Source organism: Coloeus monedula (assembly GCF_965178545.1).
Source record: "Coloeus monedula genome assembly, chromosome: 5".
NCBI classification, from domain to species: domain Eukaryota; kingdom Metazoa; phylum Chordata; class Aves; order Passeriformes; family Corvidae; genus Coloeus; species Coloeus monedula.
Genome location: NC_138785.1, coordinates 5,274,306 through 5,290,216, shown reverse-complemented (window position 1 = coordinate 5,290,216; position 15,911 = coordinate 5,274,306). Strand labels below are relative to the sequence as shown.

The following is a 15,911-nucleotide window of genomic DNA, read 5'->3' as shown; positions in this document are numbered from 1 at the left end:
TTGGTATTACGACTACTATTTGGGGTTGTAGTGACTTATGATACATTTCATAGGCACAGTCAACAAATATCCAAACTTTGTATCTGCCCTGAATGAATTTTATGTACTTTCTGAATCTCTCCTGAATTACCTTTACCTTCTGAAGTGTCACTAAATCACGTGGCTTATGTGTTTGGTAGGTGCAGAAATAACTGGTTTTCCTATGATGACACACCAATTTTAGTCCATAAACCACTGATATTTTTTTTCATGTGGGAAAACAGCAAGTTAGTTGCTTTGATGCAGGCATGTGTCTAAAGTTTTGAGTTATTTTGCTGTGTTGCATGAGGAAACATAATTTGATTCTTTCCTTTTCATTCCCTTTTAAAGGAATTTTTTTTGATTCCTAAAATCCATTAGAATAAACAGTCTGGATGATGAAAAACAGAGAGACTTTCTTATTTAGGGGAAGGGAATGAAATTCTGCTTATCAAATGACACTAATGACCAAACTAAATTCACTTCCACACAAAATGCACATGCTGGTTTTCAATCAACATTAATTTGTCTTTCTCATTCTATTTTCAAAGTCTAATGGGACATTTCTAAGGGTATATTTTAGCTGCCTCTTCTCGATTCAGAAGATCTGCAATTAATCTAAGCAAACTTATCCAAAATATGCTCTAAAAATTCCTCATCTCACTATGTCTCATCTGTGTTTAGAGATGTGTTAGAAGGGGACTAATCAAGTGGTTTCATAGATGCATTGAAACAGATTAAAAAATCTTTTATATTTACCCCTGTTGATTACAATTTGTCACGAATAATTCTATTTTCTGAGTCTCTGCAAGAGCTTAGTGGCCTCAGCCTGGAAAAAAATAGAGTTTATATTGCAATTTTTTTTTTTAAGGATTATGCTGATTGTTTATATTTACTAACTTTGTGAGCACAAAAATAATTCTGCAAGCAATGGGTATGATGATTCAACTAGACCTGGGTGGAGCAGTGGAAGCTGCTGAAACAGTTTTGCAGGGGCAAAGGCCAGAGCTGTCCTATGAGGAATTTTGCCAGCAAGAGCCACCAGGACTTGCTCTTTCTGCTCCTGGCTCCTCCAGCACTCCCACTGAGCTCTTGAAGGTGCTCTGTGTTCCTTGACTCTCCTCATAAGAAAGGAGGATCTGTATTTGCTATTTTGAGCACGCCTTATGCTAAGGAGTAAAGATGGGCATGATTGCAATCCACATTATTTTCCAAAGTGCTGATAACTCTGGAAGCTGAGCTTATAGATAACCCCAAATTTGCATTTGATAGATGTAGTACTCTTACAGGTAAAGCGATGGAAGGGAGGATGCTGCCCTGGCTCCACAGGAAACAGCCTGCTCCCTGCGTGGGTGAAGTTTGTTTAAAAGGATGGGCAAAATTAAATCCTGCCATTTTCTCACTTCTAAAGTGATGATTTGCAGAGCCCCCACAAATTGAGAAGAATGGCAGAAGGGCAGCAGCCAGTGCTAACCGACCTGGGCAGCTTGCCTACCTAAGGACTGCAGTGTAGTGTTTAAAACACATGAATTCACAAATACCATGAAACTCTTGAGCCAGGGTAAACTAGATGCAGAGAAAATGTGTTAAAATGACTCATTACAGTACCACAGTGTGCCTGCTCACATAAAAGCTTTTGAGCTACTACAGGCTTAGAGCAGAAGTTTATAAGAGCATATACAGCAAAAAGTATTTTGGTTATTTATTACTTCTGGTTTAGCCTGAAGAGTTTATGCTGATTCAATATCACATCAGTCGAACGTAGCTGCTTCAAGCAAGTTTATGCCTATCTTGTGCTTCTGAAGTGGTACAAAATATTTTGGCAAACCTTACTTTAGCTTGCCATTTGACCAGGCATAAGAAAGGAGATAGGAAAGATTTACTATTTTTATTGTACTGATGGAGAAATAGAAGCAGGTAAGGTGACATGAGTTGCTCAAGATCACAGAGCAGGTCAGGGCAAGTGTTCAGACACCACCTGTAATACAGACTGACAAAAACACTGAGATTATGTGAGAAATATATATATATATATGTATGTACTTATGTTATTTGCACACAAAATTTCCCAAAGTTCACAGCTTATTCACATGTCGCATAAATCCAATATTTTGTTGTCTCACTAGGTTTATACAGAATCTCGTGCCAGCACAACATCTTTCGTTATCATAGTTATTTTGAATATTCACATAAGAATCAGTTGGCTAAGAATGTAATAATTTCTTTCATACCTATACTTCTGGACCAACTCACATGAAAAGTCACTTTCATGATCTAGTTTTCTCTTTTGACTTACTGCTGTGGGGTTTTTTCTTTCTACTCCACAGACATTTTCATGCCATCACTTAACAGCATCTAAATTCTTCCCTTCCCAAGAAACAGACAATTATATTTCCATCCAACAGCACAAGTTATCAACTGCAGCACCTGTTTTCAAGAATATCATTGCTTTAGTGTTAATTTTGGTTGACCTTGTGCATTGTCAACTGTTATTAAATGGAATAGTGATGTTCTACCATAATTCACATTGCACAAATATTGGGTAATGTGTTACTTCAAGGTAGGAGGAAGCTGAAGCAGATTCATAGTCCTGTATGCACAGAGATATTCGAGATTGGAATGACAAAGGCTGGACAGACCACAGCACTCCAGAGCACTACACCAACATGCATTTCTTGGATGCTAAAAGCAGCTGGTTGAGATTTTGTTGTTGTTGTTGTTTAGCTGGCTAAAAATTGCAATGCCTTTTCCAGACATCCAGCTAAACCCTTGCCCAGTAAGTATTGGAGGCTGAGCATCAATTATTAACCAGAAGACTCCTATCTTCCTAGTTCTGTGTAAATGCATATTTGTGTGTGTGTATTATACACATATATATAAAAAAGATGCAGCAGCAAATCTTTAAAGCCAATGCCTGGGTTTCGCTCAAGAGGCATAAAAGTGCCTCCAAGCCTATTGACTAAATTTAGTGTGCAATCCCAGCGCCACATTGGGAGGATGGTGCTCTCATGTCAGTACAGAGCAGGAAAAAAAGCTACTCCAGAAGGAGTGCAGAGCATTTAGACTGGTCCCCTACTTTGAACAGTCATCTGGCAGAGTGTCTTTCTTGACAGCGTAGCAGTGACGAGCAATTGCACCAACAGGATGGTAGTAACACATAGGAGCAGATATAAGCACAGTTATAAGTACATGTGATACAAATTACGTTTTCCAGGCATGGGCAGCAGTTCTTTAGAGTTTATCTTAATTCTGTTAATTAAGCTGCAAAATGAACACCCACCACTGCTGGGTATTCAATGCACACATGTATTTGTACAGAGGATGAGGATATGAGGATGCAAACCTCCTGCTTTCCCTTTTCTGTGCCTACAGGACAGACCCCGGCCCTTGTGTATCAAGGAACAGAGAATTGCCTTTTCTAACCCAAAGCACAATAGCCATTTCTCTACCAAAATGCAACTAGATTATGTTGTGGTGGCAGGTCTGTAATGACCTAGAAATGAATGCTGTCAGCCTGGAAATGGGAACTATTTCCTTTTCAGGGAGAATGTGAATACAGCTCCCTCCTCTCCTGGCCAAGTGTTCCAGCCACTACATGATCCTATCTCAGATCTTTTGTTTAATTTTGCTTCAACTTAATCATTCTTTCATCCTTTGTTCACAGAGATCCAGTTTCAATAGATGGGATAGATAGTACTCCTACCCAAATTACCTGGTAATGAGGAAGGGTGAGGAAAGAGCTGAAAGGAACTATTATGCTTCTTAGCTATATTCTTATGTAAAAGAACACTATTGCCTTCATCTATTGAAAATCAAAATTGTGAGTGCAAGTCCCTGATAAGTAGGAAAAAAAAAAAAAAAAAACAACAAACCCAACCTGCATTATGTTCCTCTTTAAAAAAGACAAGAAGGAACAAGATGGTCAGCCTCAACTCAGTTCCTGAGAAGCTCAGGAAGCACATCCTCTTGGAGTCCATTCCCAAGTATGTGACTAAGCGACCAGCTGACTCTGAAGGATCTCATAATGGTGAATAAGAACTAACCAGCCCTTTTTGAGGCCTTTGACATCCAGCCCCTGTAGCACTATCATTTAGGACCTGAGGGATTCTGACCTGGAGAAACAGATGACCATGTGGATTGGAGAGTGGCTGCGGGTGCCAGGCTGGACACAGGCCACCCACGTACAAGACTTCCAAGTGATTTTGTGGAGACATATGATACTGACAGGTCCAAGACTAAAGTGCATCTCACCCTAGACAGATTCAGGACTAAGACCTGAAACATCAGTATCAGAGGAATGCTTTTGCCTGAATAACTCATGATAAGATTTCCACTATTTGCTTGGGAAATTATAAAATTTTTTATGTTAATGTTCCGATGTTATCCTAAGTCTGCACTATCTTTATTTACCATCAACCTCACTAATTTTACCTGTCAGAGAATGAAAGTATCTGAATTAAAAGATAATTATGCATGAAAATCAGTAACTCAAAAGTTACAAAAGTAGTTAAAATGACTACTCCGTGTTTAAGTAGATAATCACGCCTCAGGCCCACCCTTGCAAAACATTTATTCCTGGATGTGAATCACTGCCTGCCCAAAGCTCTACCCAAGACATGACAAGCTCACAAGGATTTGCAGCTCCGCTCCCCCTGAGCGCAGTGCCGGCTCCGAGCTGGCTGGGACATGCGTGCACCCCGACCACGGGACCCGCAAGGGCTGAGTCATGCACCAAACACCACAGAGGCAAACTGGAAACAGTGCTCCAAACTACGCACAAAGCAAACAGGAGTTTGTGTAGACACAGGATGGCTCAGGTTTTGATGACTTCAAGGATCAGCCTCACGCTGCCTTCTTCATTGTGATCCATTATGTTGTCTCATCCATCAGGATTGCCTGCTGTCACATCCAAATAACATCGTAGTGAAACTGTTGAAATAATTGAAAAGCACATAGTAGTCTTTCCTAACACTTTGCAAAAGATGTGGCAAATCATTTGGAAAGCATAAAAGATTTTTGCTTAACCCACCCCCTCAGGTTTTTCCAATGTTGGTGCAGACCTCTTAATGCTACAACTTTTGTGCAGTCTTTTTACTAAAAGTTTCCTCTTTTCTTAGCCTTAACTGTCATTTAAGTAAGTACAAAACCATACCTAGAATCATGCATGACACAAATGTCCCATCATTTAAAATCAGGTGCCTCAGTGTAGCTCAGGTTAACCAGGAAGGTTCCCACAGTTTCAGACCACTGAAACTAAAAGTATAGAGGGGGGGTTTGTTGGGGTTTTTTTTCAGATAGGAAATTTTGCTCTGTTTCATCTTCTTTTAGGCCTTATCTGTCAGTCTTGTAGCCTGCAAGGTTGCAGCCAATTAGATCGTGGCTTGTTTGCTATCTGTGTCAAACTAAGTTATACAAAACCACAAAAATAAGGTTTGGTTCTTATCCTGATACTGTCTCATTAACTACAACATTGCACAATTGTATCAGAAATATCTGACCCTTAGCTATAATAATTCACCAGGATGATGTCATCTGAGCTGTCACGTTAGGTATAGGAGCTATTACGCAAATAATCTCGATAACAAAATGCCTCCCTTGCTTTTGAAGGTTGACTTCAGGGTCTTAGTTTCTTGTGTACAGATGAAAGATCGCAGCCGAAGCGGCTGTGCCTCTTCATGACAACCTTGGGTTTTTAACCCTTTGAACTTATTTTTCAGATTTTTTTCTTTTTTTAGAGAAAAGGATTTATCATTGAAAGTGTATGCTTTTGCTTCCTAGTAGCAATTTGAGGGGGGGGGTCAGTGCAAGGCCATTCCCAACCTTCACCTTTAGGTTGTACATTGAAATTTGTTTGAAAGGTCATACTTTGGACTTTGCAACATTTTGCCTAATTATACCGTAGGCCTGCCACGTTTTTTTCCAACTTCTGTTCCTCCCTCCCTTCCCCTCTCCTTCTTCCCTTTGTAATTCCAACAAGTATTTCATACTCCTGATGTTAGCTGTACGAGTGATATCCTGAAGGGAAAGTTAGCTCAGATGCAGCGCCCACCAGTTCGTTTTAGGGGGTTAATTATTTTGTGTCCTCTGTACCACGCTAAAATCAAATTATTGTCACCTGTTTTGTTGTAGGGTTTACGTATTAGCATGAAAAGGTTAAGTATTTTCAGAGTTATTATCTATAACTCCATCATGCTTACATTTAAATATCTGATTTTAGCAAACCATGCTGTTACTCCACCTGCTTCACTATATTCACTAGGATGTTGTGAAATCTGATAGGGCCTTTTCATCTAAATTGGGTTTTCATTTGTGTCTTGGTCATCAGAAAGGCAGAAGTTGCACTTTCCCCTGCATCTCATCATTGTCCAATTTCCTTTTTTTTCTGCCTGGGTCACCTACCTGTCTAATGCTTGTGCCAAGATCTGCTTCTTAACATGTTGAACCCGCAATTATTTCTTGTGGGCTTTTTACATTTTTTTCTCTTTGTCAACCTCTGTTTTTTCTCTAGCCTGCTCAGCAGACCAGAGCTGCAATCCCATCACTCCAACCATTATGTGTCTCTATCCCTTTACTGTTAAAAGAAAAAAAAAAAGAAAAAAAGAGAAAAGAAAATATTGTACAGTTCAAAGTCTCTTGAACTTGTACTAGCATTAGTTTTGGGAGTCTTGAGTTTCCACAACATTTCAAAATTGAAGGGTGGTGCAGCTGGGAAAAAAACAAGCCTAGAGAAGATTATTTGCCTAAAGTGTAAGGTTAAAAAAACCCAACCAAGTCAGAAAACTTAAAAAAACCCAAAACAAAACAACCACACATTTTCTTACTACTAATCTTATTTCTGTTTCTCCCCCACTCCCAATTGCTCTGCGAATTTGTAATTCACTGCTTCCAAAGGTGCTTCAAACTTGTTCTACTGGTTTTCAGAAGCAGACAGACTTGTTTTTCTAAGCTCTTCAGTACACCAACTGAATTTATTTAATTTTTCATTTTGCTCCTGCAAAGAATCCCGGGACGCTCCTTGAAGGGCCCTAAACCACTCCGTTGTACGCTATGGATATATTCAGTGTGTACTCCACAATACTGTAATTACCTGGTGTATGAAACCATACAGAGCCATGCTCAAATGAAGGCACTATTTAGCAGCTGTAAAGACCTTGATCCTTGATGGAAAAGTGCCTTATCATAGCTAATGCAGCCAGCTCCGAGGGGAGCAAATTTTAATGGAAATCCTACCCTTGCTCTGTCACAGACAAAATAAAGGAGGAGAGTGGTTGCTTTGTTGCCATGAGTGGAAGGGGCTTTACAAGGGCCTCGTAAAGGTGTCCTGGAGCAAGATCCATCCTGTTTTCTTCTATGTTAAAATTGTCCTGGAGGAAGTTCTAGCCTGGTTTCTTCCATATTAAGGTCCCCTGTTCAAAGGGTTTGTAGGGACCCACAAACTGTAAAGCTCAAGCTTTAAAGCTCAACTTTAATGTCGTGTAAGGGAAGGATGGGAGATGCCCCTTGGAGCTCTGAGAGTCTTGGAAACACGATTTTTGGATCTGTATATCCCCAGAAGCAAGGCGGGGAAGGTGGAAAAGGCTCAGAATTGGCGCTACTATCTGGGGAGGATGTCAGGGTAATTAATGGGAGTCCTGCCTGAAATGGGCCAGCTCAGGGCAAAAAGGAGAAAAAGCAATGAGAAAAGCTCCGAGGTCTGCGCTTCGCTTGCAAAGAAGAGTCAAAAAAGGCTTTAATGTGAGGAGCCGTGTCTGCCCCGGGGTAACGGAGGGCTCGCCTCCAGACAGGACCTTCCCCCCTCAAGTTTCGCTGCCGCGAAGCGCGGCCGGGACGGCGGCTCAGGCCCGCGGCGGGAGGCGCGGCCGCCCCCTGCAGGGCCGCGGCGGGAGGCGCCGGGGAGCGGGCGGGACGGAGGGCGGCCCCGGGGCCGGGACAAAGCCCGGGGCGGCGGCGAGGGGCACCGCCCGTCTCCCTCCGCCCCGCACTACTTCGCCCCAGATGTCCCCGCCGCCGGAGGGGAAGGGGGGCGGGCTGAGGCGGGGCCGGGGCGGCCGGAGCGGGGAGCGAGGGAGGTGCCGAGGAGGGAGAGCACCGGGCCGGCTGAGGCAGTCGCGGAGCGGGGTGGCCGCGGCCCTGGCACGGCGGCGCCCGGGGGCGGGAGCCCAGGGGCCGGGCGGAGGAAGAGGAGGGGCGCGGGCAGCGGCGAGAGGAGCCGTCTGGAGGAGCTGCCGCGCCGAGGCGGCGGCGGAGGTGAGCGAGCGGCGGGAGGAGGCCCCTGCCCGGGCGGGGCTGACACCGGCCCCGGGGCTGCGGGGTCCCCGCCGGGCGCGGAGCGGGTGCCCGGGTCCCCGTGCGGAGCCGGGTGTGTGCGCGGCAGAGGGCGGCGGGCGCAGGGCGTGTGGCGCCGCGCCGGGGGGCGAGAGGCAGAGGAAGGGCTGGGGCGCTCCCCAGCTGCTCGGGGGTTTTCCCGGAGGGAGGTGGTCGCGCTGCCGAGTGGCTCCCGAGCCGTGCCTGCGCGGTGGTGCCCGGGCTGGGAGGGCGCGGGGCTGAAGCGCAGCCCGGGCTCAGGCGGTGGCTCGGGGTGCGGGGGTGCCGCCGGGGGCACGGGGCGGTGGCGCGGGGTGTCACGCCGTGACCCCGGGCTGCCGGGCGCCGCTGCCGCGAACAAAGAAGCGTGCGGGGAGCAGCGCTGCCCTGCAACACAAACTCCCAAAAACGCCCGCAGCCGGCAGGAGGAAAATGGGGTGAGGAGAGGATTCGGTGATGAAGCTTCGCTAGGAGGAATGTTTCTGGGATGAAGGGATATATTCAGTTCTCCTCGGGAGAAAATGCAAGACTTGCTGCGGTTTTGAGGCCACTGTCATATCTGCTCATTGTTTATTGTTGGGTTTTTTGCATGTGGCTGATCACACCTCGTAACAACAAATTTTCTTTAAAACGGCTCTTTTGATTAATTTGACAGTATTAGCAAAAATAAGGAATACGAGCCCTTGACTTTGCTCTTTGTTGTCCGCGTTTGCAGCTGACTGAATTATGACTTGCATGTAGGGTTAAAAGTGCTGTCTCCTTTATTTCAGAGCTCTAGGGGAAGATGTTGTCTCTTCTGACATCTTGCGATTGAGATACCTGAGAACAGGTTCAGTAAGAATCCAAGTTCCTGAAGAAGACACTACGAATGTATTGAAATAAGAAGCTGTAAACATTTTTTTTCCCCCGTCTCCTGTATTCCATAAGAAACCATAATGTGAAGCATTTCTCGGACACTCTCTCAGATGTATGAAGTCTGCAAAGCTTGCTGTCCAGACTGGCTGCTTTAGTCAGGGGTACTTGCCACGTTTGTGGTGTGTATATAGTACGCTGAAGAAAAATCACTTTTTTTATGAAATTCCCAGAAGAAACATTTTATTATGGACAGCTTTTTCTGTATGTATATCCAGAGAGATTAATGCCTAGAGTTGAAAGGCATTTAGTATACACTGCAAAGTTGGCTTTCCCTCAAGTTTTTCCAGATGTATTGTCTCCCTTGTACACTGGGAACACACACAACTGCCTAAACCACAGATGCAGGCATGGAGCTGCATGAACTTGTGAGCCACACCAGAAGTCTTGCTGAGGGCTGGTACCAGCCGCCACTGCACGATGTCAGCTGAGCTGTGATTGTGCCATGCTGATCCCAGCACAGTGCACACATGGAGTGACACCCTTCCTGCAGAGAAGAGGCTCTTGAGTTTTACGAGGAAGGGTGGCCAGTCGCCGTCACCTCTGTCGAGTTCTGTGCACAAGATTGTCCTGTGCCGGATGAACGTGTGTCTCCCTGCTCCTGAGATGTTGAAGATGTGCTGCAGCTTATGACACATCCAAGAGAAGAAGCTTTATAAGATGGCTCAAACCAGCTTGCTGCAGGGAAAGCAGTTTTACTGTAGGGAGTGGGTTTTCCACAAGCTTCAGCACTGCCTCCAGGAGAAAGCTAGCTGCGGCAGTAGTGCTGCCAACAAACAATCTCATGTAGGAAATTCTGGGAATAACACCGGTGGTGTCTCTGGGAAAGGAGCTGCCTGGGGTGTATTGTTGGTAGGAGGCCCCGGTAGTGGGAAGACAGCTCTCTGCACTGAGTTACTGTGGCCAAGCTCACCTGCAAACCTGCAAAGAGGCTTACATCGCCAGGCTCTGGCCTTCCATTTCTGCAGGGCCCAGGACTCTGACACACTCTGTGTTGGAGGCTTTATTAGAGGTTTAGTCACACAAATATGCCGCAGTGGACTGATCCCGGGATATGAGGACAAACTAAGAGATCCTGCTATTCAAAGTCTGTTGCAGCCCGGGGAATGTGAGAGGAACCCTGCTGAAGCATTTAAAAGGTAAAAACAAATTAAAAAAAAAAAAAAACCCTATTGAAAACAAAACCAAAATAAACAAAAAAAATCTGCTGTTTAGGTCTTCCTTCCAGTGAGCCTAAGATGCAGATAGTTCAAAACATGTTTGTTTCATGGCTTGTTATCTCTGTCAGAGCTTACAGACTTACCATGGAAAAATCAAACTTTGTCGTTATAGCTGGCATAAATAAATATTCACTTTAAAAACAAAGTTTATTATTAATAGTGAATTTATTTACATTTGTATATTAATACCCTCAGATGTAACTGGGTGTTTTGGAAAGACTTGAAAGTAACTGACTTCAGAGTGGAAAATACCTAGTCCGTGGTCTCCATGTGCCATAAAGGTAGGGCAGTTGTCCTTCACAGACCTGAAACAGACCTAATAGGACCCTTGGAAAAGCTTCCAATAACATCCTCTGTCGAAGAGGAGACTGGGCTAATGGATCTCTGGGTCTGATCCAGCACATCGGTTTTATGTTTGTCTAAAAATATGTGGTAGGAAAACGTCAATTAACTCCTTATGTTACTTCTGACAATATGCACAGATTGTGTCAAATCTTTATTGCTACTTCTTTTGTAAGTACTTCAGAGTGTTGAGGGGATCAGAAATTGATCAAGAGGGTTCACCCTGCCCCTTAAGAGGTTTGTCAGCTATCTAAGCTGAACGGAAAAAAACCCAGATTTTTTGTATTAGTGTTCCCAAACAAGCCATAGTCTCCTGAGTATGTCACTGGTAATTCTGTTTCTGTGAGGATAAGGACATATGAAAGGATATATTGCATGTATATAACAGTGTATATCCATAGATCTACTTAGAACAATGTACAATCTTGAGCACAGCCTGTGTGTCAGTGTGTGTCTATTGGTCTTTATTCCTTTGAGTCACAATGAAGGAAAATTCGTGAAGGACAAGGCTTGTCTTCATCAACACAGCTCCAGTTGATTGTGTTGCCAGTATAAAACTCCTCTGGAATATTGGTTAAACTGAAATTCTTTGGTACTCTGTAGTGGTGTAACTTTTTGTGGTACTTGAGGGTTTATTGCCTGATGTTTGCAGTATTAAAAAAAATTCCTCTATTTTTTTTTTTCCCCTGACTGCTAAGACTGGGGAGACGAGTACTGAGGTTGAACTGTAGTGCTTGCTCTTATCGTCGTAGTGGTGTAAAGGAGCCTTCCAGTTCTGATGGCCATTATGTCCTTGCCTGCTGAATAAACAGGATGCATGTCTACATTGTTCTCAGTGTAGTGTCTTAAAACAAATAGTCTAAACCGAGACTAGTTCTGGAATTTTTGCTTGCTGCTAAGTGAATATGCAACTTCTAACAGCTATTTGGGTCCTAATTTCAGAGGTATTAAGCCCTCTTAAATTCTAATGAATAAAAACTGGGTGCAATTAAGTGTCTATAAATGGAATAGCTGACTGGCCATCTAGCTTCAGGCAGTCTTTTAAAATCATGAAAGTGGATTAATCTGGTGAGTAAGAGCCTGTTTATGTTTAAAAGTCTATTACAGGGAAATCTTACTAATTTAGTACAGGCAAGTTCTCAGTAAGAGCTGGAATCCTTCCTCTCTTCTAAAATTGATTGCCTTACTGCACAGAACAGGAGCTAGGTAAATGTCTTTAGACAAAAATGCAACTGAAATATAAAATGTAAGAGATACTGGTTAGTCAGACTCAGCTTTTTAGACTGATTTTTGTGAGCACGGGGTTTAATGATGGGCTGTTCTGAGTATTTAGGTCAATACACAGCGTTCTTGGTTTTGTATTGGAAAAATAAAACAGGCACAACATCCAGTAATAGTCTTTTCCTTCTCAAATTTTGCAGCAATGATTGTGATCTATTACTACACTAAAAATTCTTACGAGGTAGTACAACAGCTTCAGTCAAGATTTTTCTTTTCACCCTTCATGTATCCCCTTGCTCCCACTTACCCTGATCTCCTGCTCTCAAAAGCAGCTGTGGTGGATGGTCTTCATTCTCCTGTTTCAGATTTAAGGGAGATGAGGTGTTGGAGACAAGGTGCTGTGCTGGGAATACAAGTTTTCAGCACTGTGGCAGGGGACCAGGAGGTGGCTGTTGACAGCGGCACCGCGAGCTTGTTCTGCTGGGTGATACAATCTTTGTCCACAAACAAGGAGGCACTTGGCAAGCCCCTTCCCACCATCAAACACCTCAGCCATTTGTTTAATTGAACCTTTGCTAATACATAAACCATTCAAGAAATGTTTTAACAAAATTGTAATTTAGGATGTTCCATGGTTTCTAAGGCTTGCCACGGAGCGCTTCAGTCCTCTGCTCTGGTGTGTTTATGGCAAGGTAAAGTCGTTGTAATGTGAAAAGAGTTCTAGGAAGACTTTACAGTCAGATAAGATTGCATCTCCCCTCGTGTAAAGGCACTGAAGAAGCACAAAGTGCTTGTCTCAGTGCTCCATTGATTTTTGCCTTCTTTTAGTTTATTCGGTACAAGAGGGGAAATATTTTTCTTTAAAGGCACTGTCAAATTTTTGCTCTGCTTTTCACAGCTCTTCCAGACCCAGCCATGTATTCATGGCCTAAAATGGAAAGACTTCTCTTCATAAGTGCTAAACAAGATGACACCACTCTATTTTTGTGCTAGTTGTCCTGGAAATAGCAAGAAAGAAAAACTTCCTAATGTCTTGTAACATGCCAGTTTGTAAACAATATAAAGTTTGTTAGTTAAAATAGTGACATGTTTTCCTGAAGGATGTTTCTTAAATAGATTTTCAGCAGTCCTGATGGTCATAGTGATACATGTGCAACTGATGACCCTCAGAGTTTCTCATGCTATTTAAATGTCATATGCATTTATAAGCTTTAAATGCCCTAAAAATTCGTTCAGGGGGAGATCTTGCAGTTTTGAAGAACAGGAAGGGCTGAGTTAGACAAATGTATTTAACATTTTGCATTTGTTGCTGCACTGACAGCTGAGAGAAAGAACAGCTACTTACAGCACTTTTCTTATCAGGCACTCGGTGCTGGAGCAGAAAGCAGCCTTAAATGTGAGGGAGAGAGCTGAACCCTCACTCAAATTATCAGTGAAAGTAAAGCGGAAGGTAACAAAGATGTTACAGACACCAGAAGTTAAGAAAAAATGATGTGATAGACAGAGAATTTAATTCAAAAGGTCTATTAGGCTCTTCTTCCCTGTTCATAAAGAAAAGTTAAAGTTGGAATAACCCAAATTTTGCAATGCTGTCTCCAGGGTTGTTTTGGTTTTGCTGCAGCAAGTTTATGCTTCCAGTGATTTGGTAGGAATACAGGCAGATACCACTTATCCAAGGCCATGAGGGCATGGAGGAACTCTGATACAAACTCTGGACAATGCTGAAATTTGTGTAAACTAAGCTGCAGAAAGGCATTTCCCTTATGTTCCTGGTTTATGTCTTTCAGGCAGAGTAGATGACATTAAACACCTTCAGACAGTAGGGAAAGGCATATAATTCCCATGTACTGTGCTGCAGTTGGGATTACTGGTGGGAAGCAGAGCTTGCTTCATTTGCAGCCGTTGCTCTTGAGTTTGAGAGATACCCAAGACCAAAGCTCCTGGGATAGAGAATTTAGAGGTGGAACGTGTTAAATAACACCATGTTTTTAGACTTGCACCAAACTCACCTTTGGTGTGTGTTGGTCTAGTACAAACCTACAGCAAATATTGAATTTTGCTTGGGTGTGTTGCTGCAATTAATAAATCACAAAAAAAAAAAAAAAGGTGAATTTCCACATCTCCCAGCAGCCTGGTGCAGATGGAGCTGCTTTGCTCTCACTCACAGATGAAGTTTCATTCTTTCTGAGTGTCTTTTCAGGGAACTTCAAATCTTTTAAGACCTTTCACATCCTTATGTCTCATGTATTGACTTTGGGTCAGTGATGTCCAAGTGTTTTTTGCTTGTGAAGTATCCTAAAATTCCATTACTGAAGTATTTCTCATACAACTACTTTATTGTGAGAGGGTCTGATCTAAGTGACTTTTATCAGGAAAAAGAACGAAGCTGTGAATTCAGATTTCCACTTAGAGACCCAAAAAAATAGAAATTTAAAAGAAGTAAAGCCACAAAACAACACCAGAAAGAGCTGCTGAACAAATTTGTGACTCTATAAGAACTTAATGGAAGTTTTCTCAAACTGATGTTACATCCTCTTTACCAGAAATGAATATAGGGAAGCTGTACCCCAGAGCTTAAGTATCCTTTTTTTTTTTTTTCAGAAAGGACACCACATTCTATGCATGCTGATGCTAAATTCCATGCAGTGGTTCTTTTGCAGATTCCCAGACTGTCACAGCTTTTCTTCTAACTCCTGATCTCTGTGTGCTCAACAGATTTACCTTGTCATTTAATGTGACCAATAATGTTAAGTGATGTAAAAAGCCAAACAGTTTTATAGTTCTCTAGAATATGCAAATATCTGTAGACTTCGCTGTAAGAGGTGTGAGAGGTCATGTAAGGTTCTCTGCTGAGTGCAAGTTTGAAGCAGGGGTTTACATTGATTAAATTTGAAAGCCTTGTATGAGTGATGTGAGTCACTCCTTTGGACAGCGTTAAAGTGCAGCAGTTCTTGTGCCAGTAGCTGATCTATGTAAAGTTCCTTCTGCCTGCTTGGAGAACTCCAAAGGATTGAGCCTCTGGTGTTGTGTCTTTGGCAATATAATGGAAACCTAGTAATATAAAGGGCAAAAATAAAGGGCAGAATTCAGAAGAAAAACTTCTGAGCGTCAGCCAATGCTAACAAGCATTTCCTTCCCCCCAGCCCTTCACCTGTATTGACTTTCCATGTTACTAAGTTATTTTTTTATCTTTTTCTTCCCTTTTCCCTCAAGAGTCATGTATCATCAGAAAGTTGCAAGTTGTAGGTGACAGAGTTTTTACTCCTATCTAAGTGATACGGGGTAACAAGTGTTATTTCAGGTTCTGGATTCTTTGTCTGACAACGTAGAAAAACAGTGGTTTGTTCAGCAGACATACTGTGACTTTTGTCCAGGAACTTTCAATCTGCAGTACTGAAATGCATTTTTCTTGCTTAGATGAAGGAAAAGATTTAGACATTGAGTTGTAAACGATAACAGATGAAGTGTGAAGAAGCTGTTCATTTTTAGAACTCCTTGTACCGTCTTTGAAGTCAGTAATATAATAAAAATTATAATGGATTGTGTAGGCTTTATTGAACAATTAACTAGTGAGCTTTTTGCTGGTATGGAGTACCTTATTGTTAATTGCAAAAATTTGAGTGCATTTTGGAGTAAATTTGAGATGAATTAAGAGTATCCTGACTTTAATGAGTTTTGATATTGCACCCTACAAAGTTAAGAGTTTCCCTTGTTAGTGAATTAACCACAGTATGTGATTCTGCTGCAGTTTGCAGCACCAGGTTCTGAGACTGCTGTGAGAAGGTGACAGTGAGAGGCAGCACATTGGAGACAGTTACAGATACCTCTGCTTGGGCTACTGGAAACCCAAAAGCTGCTGGGATTTCTATCAATTCACTCTAAAAGATATTACTA

General features: G+C 42.7%; 1 protein-coding gene across 1 annotated transcript in view; it reads left to right on the top strand.

Annotated features, from left to right (window-relative positions):
- Positions 1 to 8,221: 8,221 nt before the first annotated feature.
- The window catches only part of ANKRD50 (ankyrin repeat domain containing 50), a 39,615-nt gene continuing 31,925 nt past the window's right edge, over positions 8,222 to 15,911 (top strand). Inside the window, exons 1-2 of the mRNA XM_082281223.1 lie at positions 8,222 to 8,265; positions 9,093 to 10,373. Of these exons, the coding sequence (XP_082137349.1) occupies positions 9,895 to 10,373 (479 nt within the window). The 5' untranslated portion in view covers positions 8,222 to 8,265; positions 9,093 to 9,894. The remainder of the gene's footprint in view (positions 8,266 to 9,092; positions 10,374 to 15,911) is intronic.